Below are 22,573 nucleotides of genomic sequence, written 5' to 3'. Positions count from 1 at the left end.
ATATAGGATTTTCTTGCCAAGACTAAATCTCACCACTGATCCATTACCTACTCTGTAGGAATGCTTTATCCATCCTTCTTTTTCCATCTGTGTTCCCTGGGATGATAATGCTCTATATTGATTTCTATCCAAAATGGAAGCATGTAAAAGGCATCCTGATGAGGGCAGAAGGCTATCTTACTATCAGGGGTTCATTGTTGCTTGTAGCTTATGTCTATCTTCCATTCTCTGTGCATAACTGCTGACCTCACTTTCTTCTGCTGACTTCTGTTTCTTGTATTTTGATCTTTGTGTTTGCTACATGATTATACTTCCATGATTACCATCATCAACACCCATGGAGCATCTAGCAAGTACAAGGCCCTGGGGTTACAAAGGTACACAGCACAGCCCAAGATCTTTATCAGATGTCTGGCTTTAATATAAAACTCTGACCTCTGCCACTTGCAACAGAAGATGTATGGTCCCTTCCAGCCATAAATCTTATCAATGTATGAACTCTAAAAGAGTTACCTAATTCCAGATTCCTAACCTCTGGTTTTGGGGTATCTGTGGCATCCTTCCACCACAATGCTTTCCTTTAGCTCTACAGTGCACAGCTCCTCACCCCCACCCCTGCCCCGTCCCCCATTTGCTCCCATTTTGCCCTACTGCTCATGTGGCTTGCTTCCTTTTCTGGTATTGACACTTAGTTGATATTCAGTGAACTTGCCATTGCAGATCATTTACAGTTTTTGTTGGAACATATTTCAGGGTCAAAAAATTGTCTTTTTTAAAGATTCATCTAAAAATAACTCCTCTGAAAGGCCTCAAATAGAATATATTCCTTTTTTTTTTAATCTGTGTCACAGTTTCTCTGGGCTTTGGCTTTTTCTGCTCTTTCTGATTCTAATGCTTGGGGGCATTTTAACAATGCATATATGGAAGATTGGAGTACTGGACTCAGAGTTTTAAGACAATTTGAGGAAAATTGCCCAGCTGGTAAAGAAGTCCTATATTAAAATGGTTTTGAAAACCTCATTTACAGGGAAAGATTTGTTGCTCTGCAGTTTTCCCCAGGCACCAATTTTATGACTGCACAGTCAAGATGAGAAAACCACGTGCTTACAAATTATTTTCACATTTCAGAGTATATATTTAGAAAACCAAGTACAAATAGTTGATTGTGTAAATGAGACAGTTATTTCAATAGCTATTAAAGGATGGGAATCTAGTCTCTTTTAGGATTATGCAGAATTTCCTGACTATAATTAGATAGGAACAGATTAAGTTACTCTTGCATCCATATTTTTCAAAGGGACTTTGAGTATCACTTAATTTGTTTATAGTTATTATATTAGTGTATGCAATTTAAACTTGTATTTTCCTCAGTTACCCTAAATTTAGTCCCATGTATTACACTGTAAGAGGATATTTCAATGTATGAGTAGTTTACTTATATTTCTAACCAGGTTAAAAATATGCCATTGATTGCATGCTTATGATTATGATCTCTAGCTGCCAAGGGACCACTTAAATGGGTTGGATTTTATCACCTGCAATACTAGCTCTCTTCTTCATATAATACAGAAAGAAGGAAAATATTTTCTTACAGTATTGGCTCCTAGAAGGTTCCTGTTTTTTGCTGAGTTGTACAGATCTATAAAGAATTCGTTAATAAAATGCTAAAGTGGTTTTGTATAGGGAGTATTTAAGGAACTGTTTGTTCAGAAATGGGTATTAAATTAATGGAGTGAAGATTGCATTGATGTCAGATTATTTGAGAAGGGATTATGATATAATGATAATAATGAAACTTTCTTTTTGTATTGTTCTTTACAGTTTTCAAAGTACTTCCAATTGAATTATCTTGTTGATCTCTGTCATACCGTAAGAGGTAGTTATGGCATTTGGTCTCATTCCTATTTTACATATGGAGAAAATGATCTATAGGAGATTAAGAGATTTGCTCAAAGTCATGTGACTGATAGGAAGGACTAGGACCAAAATCTAGACTTTCCAACTCAATCAGAACTCTTCAAAACTTTAGAGCAGAATGCTTAGTTTGGGATACTATATGTACATATATATGAATATAGTATATCATCATGATCAATTTTCAAGGGGGTCACATGCTATTCCATTCAAATTCTTCTACAGGTGAAAATTTACCAAGATAGAGTCAAAGTGTTTTAGAGCTACATAGGATCTTAGTGATCATTGATGTTGAGCCTCTCATTTGACAGATATAGAAACTGAGGCCCAGATAAGTTATGTGACTTGACTGAAGTAATATAGCTATTGTAAAAATAAAATTGGCGAGTTATAAAAATAAAATATTTAGATGGAAAAACTGTTCCAATATAGGTTCAAAACTTTTCAGAACTGTTTAACTTGCCAATCAGGTTCAAACTCTTTGGTACTTTTGGATACTTTTGATTATAGAGATAATCAAAAGTATCTTAAGTGATGAAGTGAAGCTCAAATGTGAATTTCCCTCCAAGGCCAGGCGCAAGGATGCTAAAGAGACTCTTATTATAAACATAAAATATTTATTGAAATATATAAGGATAAATAAAGGATTTCTAATTCTAAGGGATTCTAAATCCACCCAAATAAACTTCCAGGTCCCGCAGGGAACCAAATCTGATGTGTTTCACAGGCTATACTACTCCCTCATCTGACTAATCCAAATTTATACTATCTAAATAAAAACTACCACTATTATCCTTATAAATTTTAACTTCGCCTTCAAATTATAAAATAGCAAAGGCTAGCTGATTGAGTCTCTCAGTTGAGATTCCAAAGACCAGGGTTTTCTTTGGTCTTCTCAGATATAAACCAATCTATAAAAACCACAATAGATACTCAATAGTGTTTCCCAAGTTGGGAAAGGAAAACACTGAGCTCCTTCAGATCTTTCCCTCAGACAGAGAAGGAGTCAAAGCTGTTACTTCCTCTAGCCCTGAGAGAGAGTCTCTGAGAGTGTGTCTCTGCCAACTGCCAGAGAGCAACTCCCCACTGCCAGAGAATAATTGACATAGAAAAATGGTTATAACTGTCAGCACTTGAAATTAACACACTCTCTCAGCTCTGCTTCAAACTCCAATTCTTTTCTCAAGCAGCCACTTTACTTATCTCTAAACTAATAAAACAATACTTATTTTCTAATATAATCCTTACACTATTTAGTAGCTAAGTCCAAGCTAGAATCTAGGGCTTCTGACTGTTAAATCAAGTATTTATTTTTCTTCCTACTACAACAGTCTAAATTTTACTTACTTAAAGGGTATGTACAGCTTCCTCCCCTCACCCCATGAATTATATATTTACTATTCTCATTTCCAACTGATCACTCCTAAACCTTTCTGCAATTTAATGGTCACACTTACTTCCCTAGAAATGACTTATTCAGTATCTTTTTTTTTTAAACCCTTACCTTCTGTCTTGGAATCAATACTGTGTATTGGTTCCAAGGCAGAAGAGTGGTAAGGGCTAGGCAATGGGGGTCAAGTGACTTGCCCAGGGTCACACACCTGGGAAGTGTCTGAGGCAAGATTTGAAACTAGGACCTCCCGTCTCTAGGCCTGGCTCTCAATCCACTGAGATACCCAGCTGCCCCCTCAGTATCTTTCAAAGGTCAGTAATTACCTCAAATTTATTAACCAAGTTGTAATGGTTTTTTTTTTCTTTGAAGAGTGCTCTCCCATCATTGGATATTTTCCAATTTAATCTGTGCCTCTTTTTCATGGTATCTAAAAACCACTATTCCAAATGTAGCATCTGAGATAACTGATGGTACAGTGGATAGAACACTAGGCCTGAAATCAAGAAAACTTGAGTTCAGATGTCTTTCAATATTTATAACGGTGTAACCTTGGGCAACTTACCTAACCTCTTTTTGCTACAATTTCTTATTTATAAAATGGGAAATAATAATAGAACCTATCTCCCAGGGTTATTTTACAAATTAAATGAGATAATATTTTAAAAGTATTTTGAAAATCTTAAAGAACCATAGAAATACAAGTCATCATAAGGTTCTGAGAAAGTTTCCTCAAATTGGACTTAATATACATATCCTGTTTACAGGTATTCTTTTCACATAAATTCCCAAACAGCTTTTGTATACCCTAAAATGGCAAAATAGAAATATGTCTTTTGTGAGTCATCCATTGATCTCCCAGATTACTTTAATACTACAAAATATATATCAGTTTTCTGCATTTAAGTATATATACCTTTTGATTTCATATAAAAAACAATAGTTGTAAAAGAGGAGAGCCTCTGGAACAGAGGCATCAAACACACTGCCTGAGGGCCTCATGTCACCCACCATATACCCAAATGTGGTCCAAATCAGATTAAAATATAGTTCCTCTCTCAAAAATATACTTTGTTTCTGACCATTTCCTCCCTTAATCATTTCACCCTTTTATCACCCTCCCCATATCTCTTATCCTCTTCCCATTCTGTTTCCTTATAGTCAGATTTCTATACCCAGTTGTGTATAAATATATATATCATTCTCTTTTTGAACCAATTCCAATGAGAGATTCAAACATTATTTACTACATCCTCATTTTCCCTTTCAATGCAAAATTCTTTCTTTGCATACCTCTTTTATGTGTGAAAAAATTTCCTTTGCTACTTCTCCCTTCTCTCCTCTTCCAGTACATCCTTTTTTGTCACTCTTCCATTTCTCCCACTGAAATAATCCCACCATAATTTACTCTCACTCATGCCTTCTGTCTACTTAAACCCCTAATAATGATGAAGTTCTTAGTGTTTGCATGCCACATTTTCTATTCAGCCCTGGTCTTTTTATCAGAAATACTTAAAAGTCAACTATTTCATTACATATCCATTCCCCACCCTGTCCCAGAAATTCTACTCAGTATTAATAGGATAAGTTATGCTTTATTGTTATTCTAGCTCATTTGCTTTCCAGAATATCATATTCTAATCCCTCTGATCATTTATTGTGGAATTTGCTAAATTTTGTTTGATCCTGCTTTCAGTTTCATGATATTTGACTTGTTTCTTTTGGGCTGCTAACAATGTTTTGTCCTTAATGTGTGGGAGCTCTGGAGTTTGACTATTGTATTCCTGAGAGTTTCCATTTTGTGATCTGTTTCTGAAAGCAATCAGCAGATTCTTCCAATTTCTATTTAATGACTATCTACAATATTGGGACAGATTTCCTTAACATGATGTGTAGGCTCTTTTTTTGATCATGGCTTTCTGGTAGTTCAATAACTCTTAAATTCACTCTCCTTGATCTACCTTTTTCTGATGAACAGTTTCCCATTTTTTACTATTTTTTATTCTTTTAATTATGTTTTTTTTTCTTGATGTCTCATTTAATTATTAGCATCTATTGCTAACCTTGCCCGATTATAATTTTTAAGATATTATTTTTTTCCAGTGAACTTCCATAACTGGTTTCCCATTTGGCCAATTTTTTAAAGAAGTTTTTTCTTTAATGAATTTGTGTACCTGCTTTTACATTTGGCCTATTCTGCTTTTATAAAATACTATTCTTTAGTAAAATTTTGTGCCTCTTTTTACCATTAGGCCAATTCTCATTTTTAAGGTATTATTTTCTTCAATTTTTTTTGGTACCTCTTTTTATCAAGGTGCTAATTCTCTTTTCATAATTTTCTTACATCACTCTCATTTCTCTTTCCAGTTTTTTTCCTTCCATTCTATTCTCTCTTTTGAACTCTTCCAGGAATTCTTATTGGTCTTGGGTCCAGTTAGTATTTTTCTTTGAGGCTTTGATTCTAGCTGTTTTATGTCATTGTTTTCTGAGTTTGTCTTTTGGTCTTTTTCCCCTACCACCACAGTAGCTTTTTATCATCAAGTTCTTTGCTTTTTTGTTTGTTTGTTTATTTTCCGACTTATTTCTGGACTTTGAACTCTATATTGAAATTGGTGCTTTGCTAACTTGGGGCTGACGAGGCACTACCCCAAGCTTCAGGCTTTTGCATGCAGCTGTTTTAGAGCTAGTTCTGGGACTCTTTAAGTTTTCATGGATTCCAAGGTATTGAGATGCAGGGAGAGGTACCTAGTTTGCTCTCTGGATTTTACTTTGGAATTGTAACAAAGTCTCCTGTTCCCCTGTAGCTGCAAGTCCTAACACTTCTTTCTGAAACTGAAATCAGGGCCCTGGCTCCTTTGTGACTGACCAGAAGTGCTCCTCTCTGACCTGTAATTGCAATTCAGAACTGCTCATGGGCAATAGAATTGCCAGTCAGTGCCAGCTGTACTGAGTGCCAGCACAAGATCCCTTGTAATTTCTTTCTGACCAGTTTTTGACCTCTTTACTATCTCTTGGCTGAGAGCTCCCAAAGTTGCAGCAGCTGCTGGTCTTTCCACAGTGTGTGTGAGTTTTGGACATGCCTTTATTCTGGTGTCAAAGAACTTTGCTATGCACCTCCTTAATTGTCTTAGACTGGAAAAACCTTTTGTTGGCTCTGTTCTCCAAAATTTGATTTGAGACATATTATTTTAAAGTTGCTTGGAGGGGAATGTTGGGAGAATTCAGCAGGGTTGCTTCCTCTAATCTGTCATCTTGGGTCCACCTTTCTTGCACACCCAGGTTAAAAATGAGAAAAACTAGACAAACAACTTAATGTGACTTAGTGTAAATTAATGTCAGAAGAGACTAGAACAACTTTCTGTTACTTTATGCTGGGACAGAAATGAAGAGAAGATAAAAAGAGCCTACATAATTCAGAATTTTAGTAATTGAGTTGTTTATATCCTTTCAACGTAGCAAGCTTTAATTAAGTGCCTGTGGTAGAGAGAGGCAGGAAGGGGAAAGGAACAAACATTTGTATTAAATGCTTTACAGATATTATCTCTTTAATCCTTACAGTAACTTTGTGAAGTAGATACTATGATTGTTCCCATTTCACAGATGAGAAAATGAAGGCAGAGGTTAAATAAATTACCCGTTCTCTCAGAGCTAATAAGTGTCTGAGGCTAGATTTGAACTATATTCTTGACTCTATGCTCAGTGCTCTACTCACTGCACCATACAGACATCTCCTCTGACAGTGTGAAAATCACTGTTAAGTGCTAGAGAATATAAAGACAACAAACAAACTAATAAAAAAAGTTCTCTTCCTAAAGGAGTTTACCTTGTTTCATGTTCTTATTATTGTACAAATGAATGATTGTTTCAGTTTCTTGGGATCCAAAAATATGTTGAATGTCAGTATCTTCTGAAAATTTCTGAGTTAGTTCCCAAAAAGCTGCTTTAGAAAAACTACAGTGTATAATCAGTAGTCACCTTGTGTGAGATATAGTGGGGAAGTCTTTTGTTTTACTAGAAGACCATCCACAAATCTAATTTCATGAATCACTGTAGTTTTACCCAGTGTTTTGGAAGGGTGCTGTTTAAGTGACTAAGAAGATTCCTTTTGGTTAGAGAAATCCATACCCAAACCATATATAAAGTTCAAAAAAGAAGAGAAAGAAACCAGCTGAATAATTTAAAATGATAATTAAGTCTGCTTAGGGGATGACCTGATTTTGAATTTCATTTGCCTACAGAACCCATTTTTTTGAGCATCAATGCGCAATTTTTACCCAAGCAGTAATTCATTTTAAACTTGTATTCAAAGACTTTTGTACAAAGTGCACATGGTTATATGAAATAATTTCTTTGAAGGAGCACTATTATAGTCCTTTGGAAGGAAATGAAGCTCTCTTAACTCACCTCTTGATAATACTGGAAGTTATAATTAAAACATGTGACCCTCGCTGGTTAAGCTCTCCAAATGAAGAACCAATAAATGCCTTTAGCATTATTACCCAGAGTAGCCTTTAGAGTAGGATTTCTTACCCTGGGGTTCAGTGAGTCTGGGAATAGATTTCAGGGGCTTTGGCAAATTTGAGTAGATCACACTAACATTTTTATTTTAATTTACCTTTAACTGAAACTTAGCATTTTCCTCAATCATGAGTCCTGGCAACAAATCACAGTAACATAAGGCTTCCAGACTGCCAAAGGCACAAAAAACCCAATTTCTACTTCACATAATAGCTTATATATATTTAGAGAGGGGTCTAAAGTAGCATTTTGAGAATATCTGCTTTTTCTGGGGACAACTGATTATCCCTGACGTGTGTGTAGTCTGGATACCACCTTCCCTCCCACTTCGTGTGTGTGTGTGTGTGTGTGTGTGTGTGTGTGTGTGTGTGTGTGTGTGTGTTAAATGACTGGTGACTTCTACTAGCACTTTAAAAACTTCTATTAAAAAATTGCCACCATACAAAAGAGTGAATCATACTTGCTATATAGCTGAATTGTGTGCCACTGTGCCATATCAACTTGAAATTACTGCATAATTATGCTCTTAATTGCCTTAGTATGTCTCACTTTGCTGAGTTGGAAGTAATTTCCTACATCATATACGGCAGTGCATGAAGCATAATGATATTCTATCTATAGCCTATTGTACTTTGTATGTAAAAGATACTGGCATTAATGAAGAGTGTTGTGGTAAAATAATGTGTTTGTTATGCAAGCACAGTGTCACTGGAATAGAAATGTTGATAAATTTCTTTCCTATTGGTTGTCCCTTGGTCCATGATCTGGGCTAATCCATCTCCTGTCTTTGTTTTTCTTTATGCATAGAGAATTGAAAGTTGGTCTGGATCTGGTCTTTAAACCTATATGGAATCATTCTTCCTTTCCAGAGGCCAGACTTTGGCAAAAAATCTTCTAAAATATAGCCCCAGACTTGGAAAAAAAGCACAAAACAAAAAAGACTTCTCTTCCACCAGAGTCCCTTTCATAAAGCAAAAAGAGTAACTAAGGATCATGCAACTTGATTTCCAGACTCCTTAGGCCTTCTCTTAGTGGCAGTTAGCTTTTATTTAATACACAATTCTTACCAGGTTTGTTATCAGGTTTCTCAAACCACCAAAGACTAGAAGAGCAGGGAGAGTGTTCCCTCGGACAACAATGAAAAGTGCAACAATCAGCTTGACAATGGAAAGAACTGTGCTGGGAGATATAGCAGGTCTAATAATGGATAACCCTAAGTCATCAAGGATGAGTTAAATTATAGTTTTTATGGTGTTGTCAAAGTTTTATTAAAGCTTACACCTACATTAAGACTTTTGGGGTAACCTGTATACTCCTTTTTTGGATTTTAGAAAATGTGGTTTCATTTTAGAAAAAAAAATCCATCCAAAATGGGTAAAAGCAAGCAAGCTAGGGTGCTTTAAGGGAGCAGAGTTCCAATTTCTAGAAAATGTACATTCACCAAACCTTTTTGTTTCCTAACAACGCTTATTCAGTTCTTTACCTTCATGTCTGATGACTAGACACTGCCCTTGGGAGGAGAGAAGGAGATCATTGGTTTTCTTGAAAGCTTGCAGCTGGCATATGAGCTCAAGGGTGAAAACATATTTTCCTCTTCTCAGTGATACAGTTTTGAAAAAATAAACTCCAAGTCTGAATCTTTAAAGGCAGCAGAGCACAGCCGTACCTTACCAATCCCTGCCTTCTCTTCTTTTTATATTAGAACCATTAGAAATAGTTTGCCTTAACTTGTTCAGACCAGCATGTTGAAGCCTACTGTAGGATCAATGTCATTTGCCCTTCGAGTACATTTATTGCGTGGAAGGTATGGCTCCAGGTGCTGATGATATTAAGAGATATCACATGGTTCCTGCCTTTTAGCAGTTTTCAGTCTAATTGGAAAGAGAGATAGACAGAGACAGAGACAGAGAGAGACAGAGAGATAGAGACAGAGAAGCAGAAGGGGAAGGGGGCAGAGGAGGAGGGGTGATGAAGACTGGATGCTTTGAACCTGAATGGTCTAAATACAGTGGATACCTTCTATGAAAATAAGGAAGCATGGATGTTTGGCAGATTTGGCCAGGGTAGTAAGGTATTGAGTTCTGTTTTTAGATATGTTGAATTTGAAATTCGTAGGGACCCTCAAGGTGGAAGTTGCCAGCATGAAGTTAATGATACGACACTCGACCCCAAGAAGGAAATTAGGGCTGGATACACAGACTTGGCAGTTATATGCATAGAAATGATAACGGAACTCACAGCAGCTCTATGAGATCACTAAGAAACGAGGAAAAAGAACAAGAATATCATAATTATAAACTAAATGTCGATTTGCTCAGTTTGAAGGGCTGCTTTGTTTCATTGTATCAAAGTTTGTGTTTTGTTATTTTTTTAAATTGTGCACAGTTAAGTAATTTCATATAATGGAATCCGTGTCCTTTGTATATTATACTGGTATATAGTTATATAATGTGATTTATTACTATGTGGCAAAAGCATAGTTTTATGTGTAATGAATATGAAATGTGTATAATATGTCTTGCATAATGCATCATTCAGCTTTTTCTAAGTTCTTCCACTTCTGTGGATAAAGATTCTTATGTGGAATTTATTTTATGAAGTTGTGATATCTATGCCCTTACCTGGTGGAATTAGGTTGGCAGGGTCACCTTTGACTTAGACATATTATGGGAGAGCAGGCGAGAACAGTGTCTCAGAAGTCGAAGATATAGTCTCGGAGAGGATTAACAACAGCATGGAAAAGAGATTGTGGTCTGAGAAAAGTCCATCAGATTTAGGAGGTAACAATGCATTGATCAGCTTGGAGACAGCAGTTTCAGGCAAGTGATGGAGTCAGAACTCAATGGCAACTTGAGTTGCTGTGGCCAAAAATAGTGGCTAACTGAGCATCTAATTTGGGTGAACCAGCCAGGTGATGAACATAGCAGATAGAATGTTGGACTTGAAGTCAGGAAGATCTGAATTCAAATCTTACCTCACATACTTTTACTAACTGTGTGATTGGACAAATCACTAATCTCTTTCAGCCTCAGTTTTCTCATCTATAAAATGGAGATAATAGTAGCACCCACCTTACTTGAGGTGTAACTAGATGACACTGTGGATAGAATGCTGAGCTTGGAGTCAGGAAGACTCATTCTTCTGAGTTCAAACTCTCAGACTTTTACTAGTTGTGTGACCCTGGGAAAGACACTTAATCCTCTTTCCCTCAGTTTCCTTACCTGTAAAATGAGCTAGGGCAGGAAATGGCACACCATTCCAGTAATCTTTACTAAGAAAATCCCAAAATGGGGGCACAAGAAGTTGGACACAGTTGAGATGACTGTACAACAAACACTGAGTTGTTGTGATTAAAATGAGACTAAGTAATTTGCAAATTTTAAAATGCTAGATATTATTGTTGTTCATTAGTTTTTCTGAACGTTTCAGTGTTGTTCCTCATATAGTAGGCATATAGTTCATCCCCGGTGCCATACTCAAAACTTTTCTGGTTTAGTAGAATTTGTAAGTTTTCTACCCCATTTCATAGCTAATGGACTGTATCACCTTATATCAATTGAAGCATGATACTTATTAATTTAAAAAATGAAGATGGGTAGGTAAATGAGGGGACAGATTTTATTTTTCTGGAGATTCTACTGTATAAAAATCATTCCTGTTGTATAATGTATATGTGATATGTGACAGAGACTGGCACATAAGAAAAGTGCCAGGCTGAAGAGTGTGTGGAACTGATCACCTCGACGGGAGAGGGGCAGCAGGAATCTTGAGGAGCAGAAGATTCTGACTGGGAGAGGAGTTGCTCTCTCAGTCTAGAGAAGCCAAAGAGAGAAGGTTGAATAAGACTTTCTCCTGAGGTTTACCCACTTTTCCTGCTTGTGGCTGGAAATCCTTCCCCTCAACATTTCCAAATTGAAAAAGACTATTGAAGAGAAACCTGAAAAAGATATTTTGGATCTGTAAAACTTTACTTCAGCTCCTGTTGCCCTGAGTCTGAACTGTGGCCAAGGGGCCAAATCCAGGGTGAGTCAACCTGACTTTCTCTCAGGGGGCTCAGGCTTCCAAGGCCTGAGTTCCCCCCAAACTTGAGGAGGGAGGGGAAAGGGTTTAGATAGAGACAGGGACCCCCTTTTCCCCACTTTCCTCTCCCATTCTCTCCCTGCTAGTTATTCCTTTGTATTACCCTGATTGAGTCGACACTAAAATAGTTATCTTTTCCCCAAGCTGTGAATCAAGTGTGAGTGAACAGATAAAGGGGAGACCTTTTGGTCTCGAGTAATGGAGGGGGGACAAGAGGGACAGAAGAATCTGGGAGAGCAGCCTTAGCTAAGGAGGGAAGGCAGAAGGGGGAAAATCTTCAAATATCCTCTCCTCTCTGAGCCAACTTTAAACATCAGCTGTCTCCCCTGGACCCCACTTTGAGAAGGGAAGTCTCTAATCTTTTCCTCTCTCTCTCTTTACTTAAAGACTGAACCCCTCAATTACAACTTAACCTCCCCTCAAATACAAATAAAGGAATGGCTGTCTCCATCCCAGAGGAATCTGGAAAATGACCTGGTAGACTTACAGAATGCGAATAGTTACAGTTTTGCATGCTTCTATTCTAGTGAATCAGCCACTTTATCTTCCCTAGCTGAAGATAAAAAGAGAGGGGGAGAACTATATCTTTTTCTTGGTCTTTTATTAATGTCTTTTCATTTTGAAAAATTGACTTGAGAGTTGACTTGAAAATTTTTCTATATTTCTTCATTGTTCACATCTAAGGAAAGTTACTCTACAAGCCAAAAATGACTTTTTATATAATTTTAGAAGCAACATATAACCTTCTCCAAAGACCTCAGATTTGTGGCAATTGAAAAAATATTCCCTCAGAATGGTTATCATTTCAAAGGATGGTTCAACTCCATTTAGTGGGAAGGAATTGAGAGATTATTAAAAAGCATGAACATGCCTTTTATGAATATGCAAAATGGTATGTGACTATGCTAAAATGGGATGAGGCTGTCTCAGGGAAATGTATTGAATGATCATTGGACTTCAGAGTGATTAGGGGGCAGCTAGGTGACTCAGTGGATAGAGAGCCAGGCCTGAAAACAGGAGGTCCTGGGTTCAAATGTGACCTCAGATACTTTCTAGCTGCGTGACTCTAGGTAAGTGACTTAACCCCAATTGCCTCTCCTTTACTGCTCTTTTGTCTTAGAATCAATTTGGATTGATTCTAAGATAGAAGGGAAGAATTTTTTTTAGAGTGATAGGAGTTCAATTCTTGACTCAGCCTTTCACTAGCCTGGTAATCTTGGCAAGTCAATCAAACTAGATAGGTTTATATTTTCTCATTTGTAAAATAAAAGGGATTGATTTTTAAAAATAACCCTCCAGTTCTAAGTCCGATGACTTGTGTAAACCTTACTCTGGGCATACCTTATCAGGGCACCCTAGTAACCTTGATTGCTTGAAACCTATGCTAGCAAGATCTGGCAGGTCCATACTAGAAAGACTTTAGTTGTGAGACTGGTGATGGACTGAATAACTAACTAATTTAAAAAATCTCCTGTAACAGTTTCTGGAACAGGAATGGAAAACTTCTTTTTCTCTTTGCCATATTGGAAGATTCTCTGTCCTAATTATAGAACTTACACATTGACAAGTCTAAGATAACCAGACAGTTTAATTTAGGTCATGAAAAAGTAGCACTTATTTCTTTTCCCCACCATTTATTCAGTTTCAGTAAATTTTTATTAAACTCCCATTGTTTTCAAGACACTGTTTTAGGCAGTGAGGAGGATACAAAGACAAAAATGAAACACAATCGCTACCCTCAGGAAGCTTACTTAGCTAGTGTAGAGTCATGAGAATTAAATAGATACAAAAATAACATAAAGCAGAATGTGAAAGTTCATGAGGATCATAGTGTTGTGGAACCTGACAGAAAGGAGAGCACTTTTCTGGCTGAGCTGGGGTAAAGGGAAAGGACAAATGAGAATGGTTACAAAAAAGGGTATATTTAATGGAAGAGAATTTTGAGATCCCTTAGGCTAGTCCCCTCCCTAGTGCATGAATCCTCTCTACCATTTATCCCTGACAAGTTGTTGGTCTCTGCTTGAGCACCTCTAGTGATGGATAATTCATTGCCTCATAAAACAGCCTATTTTATTTTTGGACAGCTCTTATTGTTAGAAGAGTCTTTTCCTTTTCTGAAATCTGCCTGTCTGCTCCATTTTTCCAGAATGGTCCTAGATCTCCTTTCTAACACAGTACAGAAGTCTAATTGTTTTTTTTTTCTATCTCAAAACTAGTTGGGATTCAGAGTATAGTGGCTTTAATATTTAACTGTGGTAAAATGAATAAAAATATTTGCAATTCTGGGAAATTAGGAAGGAGTGTTTTGTGGCAATTCATTTCAATCTAAAAAGAGTGTATAGAGCATTTGATATGTGCAGGGAAAGAAGCAGCTTAGTGTATTGGATAGAGGGCCAATTTTAGAGTCAGGAATACCTGGGTTCAAATTATACCACTGCACATATACTAACTTCATGATATATATGATGTAGGCAATTTTTAAAGAGTATCCCCCACTGATGAAATCATAGACCTGGAATAAAGGCAGGGTACTGGTGGTTGTGTTTTTGGCATGACAAAGAGTACTTGGGATGTAGTAATGCTACACTGACCCATGATCTGCCCAGTTTGACATCTCTGCCTTACATATTATGGTACTATTATAAGAACTCAGGGTAGATACTTATCTTTGGACTATTTCTGTAAGACAATAACTGATTGTTACAGAATGTTACAGTTATCTCAAAAATAATAGGAAAAGAAAATGAATTGTTCTTTCTTTGGCCCAAACTGAATCTATTTTTGTATTTTTATTTGCAGATAGTCCTTCAGTTATGATTAAATTATAATTGACTCAGTTATAATTGGTAGGCCTGTACCTGATCTACTACATAGAGCTTTTTGGTGGGTGAGTCTAGCTCTTTTGAGCCTTGGTGTATCTTTGTGGTTTGAACTCAGTTGAAATGTAATATTCTACTAGTCTGCAAGTTTTCCTTCAATGGAACTCCTCCTACTTATTACAGTGCAACATCCTCCAGTAAATATGCCAGCATTCTTTGGAAGAATTCCACATCCTTATAAAAATTATATTAAACAAAGGGCTGAAGAAAAAAAAGACTAAATAAATTGGAAAATAAATAACCTGATGTTAAAAAATGAGTGGGTCAAAGAAGAAATAATAGAAACAACCACAATTTCATTAAAAAGAATGAGAACAAGGAGACAACATATCAAAAATTTTGGGATACAGCCAAAGCAGTAGGGGACAATTTATATCTCTAAATGCTTTCATCAATAAAACATAGAAAGAGAAGATTAATGAATTGGGTATACAACTGAAAAAAACCCATAGAAAATGAACAAATTAACCCTCCCAATTAAATATCAAATTGTAAGTCCTGAAAATCAAAGGAGAGATTAATAAAACTGAAAGTAAGAAAACCATTGAACCAATAAATAAGATGAGATAGTTTCATGAAAAAATCAATAAAGTAGATAAATCATTGATTAATTTGATCTAAAAAGGCAAAGAAGAAAACCAAATTACCAGTATTTAAAATGAAAAGAGGAAAATTACAACCAAATGAAAGGGAAATTAAAGCAATTATTAGGAGTTATTTTGCCCTACACTGTGTCAATAAATCTGAAAATCTCAGTGAAATAGTTAACCATTTAAAGAAATATACATTGCCCAGATAAACAGAAGTGGAAAAAGAATACTTAAACTATTCCATCTCAGAAAAAAGAAATTGAACAATTCATCAGCGAATTCTCTAATTAAAAAGCCCTAGACCCAGGTGAATTTACAAGTGAATTCTCCCAAACATTTAAAGAAGAATTAATTCCAATATTATATAAGCTATTTGGGAAAATATCTGAGGAAGAAACTACACCAAATTCCCTTTATGACACACAATATGGTGTTGATACCTAAACTGGGAAGGACAAAAACAGAGAAAGAAAACTATAGATCAATATCTAATGAGTATTGATACAAAAATCTTAAACAAAATATTAGTAAAGAGTTTATAACAATATTATCACAAGGATCATACACTATAACCAGGTGGGTTTTATAACAGGAATGCAGAGATGGTTCAACATTAGGAAAACTATCATCATAATTAGCATAATCCAAACCAGAACCAACTGAAACTATATGATAATTTCAACAGATGCAGAAAAAACTTTTGACAAAATACAATATCTGTCCTATTAAGAATACTAGAAAACAATGGAATAAATAAAACATTCCTCATCATAATAAATACCATTTATCTGAATCCAGCAAACATCTGTAATGGAAATAAGTTAGGAACTTTCCTATTAGAATGAAACAAGGATGCTCCACTATCACTAGTACTATACATTACTGTACTAGAAATGCCAGCTACAGCAATAAGAGAAGAAGAAATTGAAGGAGAAGGAATTGGAATATGAAATAAAGAAATAAATCTGCCATTCTTTGCAGATGATAAGATGGTATAACTAGAAAATCCTAGAGGCTCAAGTAAAACATTAATCAAAACAATTAACCACTTTAGTAGAGTTGCAAGATATAAAAATATACCCACGTAAATCATAAGCATTTCTCTGTACTACCAATAAAGCCCAATAGTAAGAGATAGAATGGGAAGAATTTAATTTTCTACAAATATAATACCCCAGATATACTTGTATAATCATGGAACCTTTAAATTAGAAAGGGCTACTTAATGGCCATCTAGTACAGTTTTTTGGTCTTCAGAACAGTGAATGTTTGAGACAAATGATTTCTCTCTGTCCAGGATGTATTTTCCCTAAGATGCTTTCTTAAACCCCAATGTCATTTTTTGCCTTCATTTGCCATTTCTAGTTACCTTTAATATTTACTTATTCTCAAATTATAACTGCCTATGGAATCCACCCATCTTTCTGGAGAGATTTCTCTTACTAAAGAGTGCCTTCCACCTGCTGGTTCCCTCTGAAGGGACTATAGAGATGGGTCTTATAGGAAGCTATGATCCAGGTACTGGTAGGTTTCAATTTCTGGTAGAAATAATGTATTTAGAGTTTCTGTGTAGCCTCTAAGGTCACTCACTCTTCTTAGTAATCAAGGTTTCCATATAGAGGATTGCTCTGTATCATTTTGTCAGAAATCTGGATTATCTTATTTCTTGTGGTCCCCGTTGTTTTTCTGTTCACAGGTAACACCTGAGATATTTGTAAGAGAGATGACACAATGAACCCTTGTCTCACTTACCTTGGCTTAGCCACATTGTAATGCAAATGTTTTTTAGATGTTTTGCTCACCTGTCAGCCAAAGTACACTGTAAGATTTTTCTCCATTGCTCTTAATGATAGTACCTTCCCTCTGTTGATTATGTTCATTTCATCATGAATATATCTTGTTTCTATGGAATTTTTTGTGTGTTTTCTTTGTTAGACTGTGACCTCCTTGAGAGTGGGTCTATCTTTTGCCTTTCTTTGTATCTTTGGTAGTTGGCACATGGGAAACACTTAAATAGTAGGTGACTGAGTGAATAAACAAACATTTATTGAACACTTAATATTGGTTAGATTCAGTGCTCCTGGATATAAAGTGAAAATCCAAAATAGTGTCTCTGCCTACCCTTGGTTTATTTCTTTGTTACTTTGGCATATCCTCCTAAGGGTTAGCAGTAGGAATCTGAAAGAAAACCTTTTGTGTTGTTCAGTCATTATTCAGTCATGTCCAACTCTTCATGATCCTATTCTTGGCAAAGATTTTGTACTGGTTTGCCATTTCCTTCCTCATCTTATTTTACAGATGAGGAAACTGAGGCAAACAGAATTAAGTGACTAGTCCAGAGTTATACTGCTAGTAAGTATGTGAGACCAGATTTGAACTCAGGAAGCTGAATTTTCCTGACTCTAGGCACCGTACTCTATCCATTGTGCCATCTATCTGCCCATAAAATAGATCTTAAATGTGTAAATTTGTCTAATTTTAGATTTTTTAAGGATATCTGAGAAAAGACTTGGTAACGGATGTTTATAACTGTATCTGTGGATTTCAATGATCAATATGATCTCAGCATTCTTCATTTCCATGAATTAAGTTGCTTTCCATTATCACCGGTACATTAATGGCTCTCATTTTCTTTCCTTTGCAGTGGTTTGCTATCCTCTGATTATGTGGAGATTCATTATGAAGATGGAAAACCACAGTTCTCTAAGGTACAGTTAAGAAAAATCAGGGTGGGCTACTTCTGGACTCAAAATCTGCTTTGCAAAGTTCAATAAATTGAACATTTGTTTTAGTGTCAATAGCAGAAAAAGAAACTTATCCTTTTATATACCTGAAAGAATTGCTGCCTTCTCTAGTTAAATGAATGATTGTTACTATCAGAAGGATAAATAGTTAGTGAGACTGAAACTACAGAAGGGTGAGTTCTTTAATCTTTTTGTTAGCTGAGCTAATAGTGAAAGATAATATGAATGTACCTTATTCTGAAATATGTTCCATTAGTGGTCTATACCATGAACTTAAGGTAAATGGATGGTTTGATGAATTAGAAAGCTAATCAACGAAGACTCAACTCAGGAACACAAATTGTAGCTAGACTTTAAATTATAGAGTTAGAAAAGACTGCATGATCATTTTAGTCCACCAGATTAATTTTAAAATATGGACATTAGGCTAAGGATAATTGATTTTCCTATGATTGTGTAGCTAGAATGGTAGAGTTAAGAATAGAAAATGTATTCCAGGAGGCTGGCAATAGTTTAGGTGAAAGGTGACAAGGGCCTGAACTAATATGGTGGCCATGAGTGTGGAGAGAAGGTTGTGAAAAATGCTATGAGGTACAATGAACAGGACTTGGTATAAGGGAGAAAGGTCAGGTTTGCAAGAGGTACCCAGGGTGGTCATCATTGTCAAAAGCTGCAGGGAGAAATCAAAGAGAAGAAAAGGAGAAGACAGAAGAGTCAATGGATTTAGCAACCAAGTTTCAATGGAATAGGGGAGTCAGAAGTTAGATTGCAGCAAGATGTAAAGGATGGTGAGGAGGTAGAGGCAGTTATTCTGAGTGGCTTTCTAGTAGTTTTGCCAGGCATAGTGATGGAGGGAAGGAGAGAAGGGGTAAAAGAGAGAGACTGAGTAAGAAAAACAGAGATCAAGACAAAAACAAAGGGATCTAAGAAGTAAAGACTGGAGGACTTTATGAAAGGAAGGGAATGAGAGTGTAAATAGGGATGATGGTCTTAGGGTGGATGGATTGAAGGTCACAATAAGGATGAAAAAACAGTAAAGTTCAGGAAGAATGACCTGGAGGGAGGAAAGGAAGGACTAGAGATTTTGACTAGGAATTGAGTTTAGATAAAAACTGGAGACCTCTTTTACACATTAATCCCAATTTGACTATCAAATGTGGGTTACCAAAGCTTTACCCAGGAGATTCTTTTCCTAGTGAGAGAGTAAACTGTCATTTGACTCCCCCCCCCCCATTTAGTTATTAGTGCTTCTTGCAGTCCACAAATGAAAATTCTTGCAGGGCTAAATTGGAACAAAAGGAGGAATAAGGAATTGGGAAAAGAGAGGAACTAGGAAAGGAGGAGAAAGAGAAGAGACTAGAAACAAGTGAGAATTGATAACCACCAATCTGATGCACCAACAGCTCCCTCATTCATATGACCCGTGTTAAACATTCAATTGCAAAAGGGCTGTGATGGCTGTTTCAGCTGAGGTACTGAAGCTTTCTCTTCTAACCACAGTACCATAATATTTCACTAATTTGATGGAATTGCGGAAAACTGGTTTGAATCGATGAAAAGACTGCATTGCAGTATGTTTTTTAAAAAGAGATCTATGGTTTTTTTCTTGTCAAGTAACTTAAATTAATTGGTAATGGCTTGCAAGTAGAAATTTTGTTTAAGCTTAATTAGTTAGAACTTGCAATGACTAAAATCAATTTTTGTGCAAGTCATGTACAGAAGTTCTTTTAAAAATATGTTCAATGCAATTAAATGTGCCTGGTGCTGGAGATACAAAGACAGAAATGAACCAGTCTCTGTCTTTAAGGAGTTTACATTCAACTCAGGGAATATTATATAGACAGATAAGTAAAATAAAATATGTACAAAGGTAAAATCATTTTGGATACTTTGGGAGTAAATCCATTGAAAAAGATCCAGATAAGTCAATACAAAATATATACAAATATAATACAAATAAATAACAAAACAATTTTAGGTGTGGGAGAAGAGCACTGACAACCTGGGAGATCAGGAAAGGTCTTAGTTATATATATATATATATATATATATATATATATATATATATATATATATATATATATGTATATAATTTTTTCCCCCCAAAGTTGCCTTCTTTCATATGGAGAAGGGAATGAAGGAGGGAGAAACGGAGATATCTGGGAACTTTAATGTAGCAAACAAATAAAAAGGAAAGGCCTTGTATAGAAAGGAGATAGTACTTTAGAGTAGAACCTTGTAGGGAGCCAGGGATTCCAAGAGGCTGAGGTAATGATGGAAGACATTCCAAGCATGAAACACAGAATGGACAAAGTCACATAGACTGGGTACAGGGTGTCTTATATGCATCATCCTAAGTAGATTAACCAAGCCCCTGAAGTATTAGTTAATTCACTAATTTGAATAATTTGTACTTTGAAGACAGTTGAAAGATACATTTTTATTCAAATCAGGTTGAATAATGAAAAATTAGGAACCAATTGAGTCCTCATTAGTAAGATTTTTATTTTATTCCATGTTTGTCATTTCAGGGTACTGAGTGAGGACAATAGTTGATAATAAAATCTGAGTAAATGTGCTAAATATATGCATAGATGCATATGTATACACATATGGCTTTTACATATACATATATGTAATAGAATAAATATCACTTATTTATATAAATTTAAAACTTATAGATGACTTTACTTATGCTTTGCTGTATGGCTTTGATTTTTACAACACTGAAAAGAGTAATTGAATGTTGCTATTAAATTACTACTGGGAATATCATTCTTATTTTTATTAATGGAGAAACTGAGGCTCAAAGAGCTTGTGCTTTTCTGAGGCTTATAATTAGCACACAACAACCAGGATTCATCTTTTGTATCCTAATCTGGCTTTCTTTCTATCATCCTATGCTGCCTCTTGCCACAGCTCAGCATGGAAAGGAGTATGGCTTATTAAAAATATTTGAGTTTTCCCCAGATTGTTATCTAATACCATTATAGCTGAAGGCACACTGGGTGATTCCTTATTGTATGGGGTTGCATGGGACATTATATATTTAATTCTTATAATCAGCATCTCAACTAAGTCAGTGTGACATCGTGAATAGAAGACTAGTCTTGCAGCTAGGAAGACCAGGTTCAAGTCTTGCCTTGGATGTAACATAATTGTGTGGCCATGGCAAAAGCTATAAATGATATTTTATAATCTGCATCAACAGAGGGATTTTCCACATTCTGAATTTACCACACTTACTGATATGAGATTTCATCAATTTACATGTTCTTGCCTTTTAGGGTACACCTTATTGGCCAATGAGGATCTTTTACTGTGTAGTTGAGGAGAATAAATTTCTGAAACTTGCTTGGGGTGCTTGGGTGCTCGAAATTTGGTAGAAGGGATGGATATCCATGTGTTGCATCACAGTTTTTTTTTCCCCATTGGAAGACAAAAAATGAAGTTGCCTTGAGACTTGGGTTTTGTTTTGCCTTCTTAAAAGTTAACATGATGGAACGTGAGCAGAAATGCTAAGCCAGGCAAGATAGCAGTTCTTTTTGGCATTTCTACAAGCCAGAGGCTCCCTCCCTCCACTGTGCTAGCAGCAGTGAGCACTGCGGTTGCTGAATCATGAATCTTGAGTAGAAAGAATTGAACAGAAACTTTATAGACTCAGCAAATGGGCCAGCCACCTTGGCATGCCGCTGTAACTGGATCCAAACTTCATGGAGAAGTTCTGAGTCAATTGATTTGGAAATATAGGAGCAAATTGGCCTGTAGAGGTCATTTGAGTCCCCAAAAAGGAGATTTTATCATTAGGAAAACTTCAGAACATGGCTACTCATTGAAACAGAGGATTTTCCAATGGTGGCAGTAAGCCATCTTGAGCATTTTGTCTGATACAGCCCTAGTTTTTCATTCATTGCTTTGTGCCTGCTTCTGACAACTGAGCTAAATAACCCATCGAGATTATACTTTTAACTTATGGTAGTTGGGTTATCTGTGCTCTTCTATCCCTCTCTCTGTCTCTCTATCTCTATCTCTGTCTCTCTTAATCTGTCTCTGTTTGCCTGTCTGTCTCTCTCTGTGTTTGTATCTGTGTCTGTTTCTAGCTCTCATTAAAAGAAATCAGTATTGCCTGTAATGCTGTTTTAACAAATTGTTGGAGTGTCACTATGCCAGAAGTGTACTGCCATTAAATTATCATGAAGTAAAATAATCCTTTTTACTTTCGATGTATATTTCCTTCTAAGTTGCCAAATGTATGAAATATGTGCAGTCAATCTGGACTTCCCTTTCTCTCCCAGGCTAGAAGCACAATGGCCACTGACAGTATTAGTTTTCCTGGAAACTTTAATCTTCTTTGCTTTTCCAGAATGCAGCGCTTTACCTTTTAGTCAACTTGGTGGTTCTGTGCTCCAGGGGCTTTGCCATATTAGTTCGAGACATTGAGAACACCCATTTGGCCTT

The 22,573-nt window shown here is 36.1% G+C and overlaps 1 protein-coding gene across 3 annotated transcripts in view; it reads left to right on the top strand.

Moving 5' to 3' along the window:
- Positions 1-22,573, top strand: part of ADAM23 (ADAM metallopeptidase domain 23) — a 242,799-nt gene that overhangs the window by 82,947 nt on the left and 137,279 nt on the right. For all 3 annotated transcript variants that reach the window (XM_016425122.2, XM_001370517.4, XM_007501857.3), the window contains exon 4: positions 18,016-18,079. In XM_016425122.2, coding sequence (XP_016280608.1) covers positions 18,016-18,079 — 64 coding nt within the window. The remainder of the gene's footprint in view (positions 1-18,015; positions 18,080-22,573) is intronic.

The sequence above is a fragment of the Monodelphis domestica genome, chromosome 8 (genome assembly GCF_027887165.1).
Source record: "Monodelphis domestica isolate mMonDom1 chromosome 8, mMonDom1.pri, whole genome shotgun sequence".
NCBI classification, from domain to species: Eukaryota; Metazoa; Chordata; class Mammalia; order Didelphimorphia; family Didelphidae; genus Monodelphis; species Monodelphis domestica.
The sequence above is the reverse complement of the archived record's forward strand: the minus strand, read 5'-3'. Positions and strand labels throughout refer to the sequence as shown.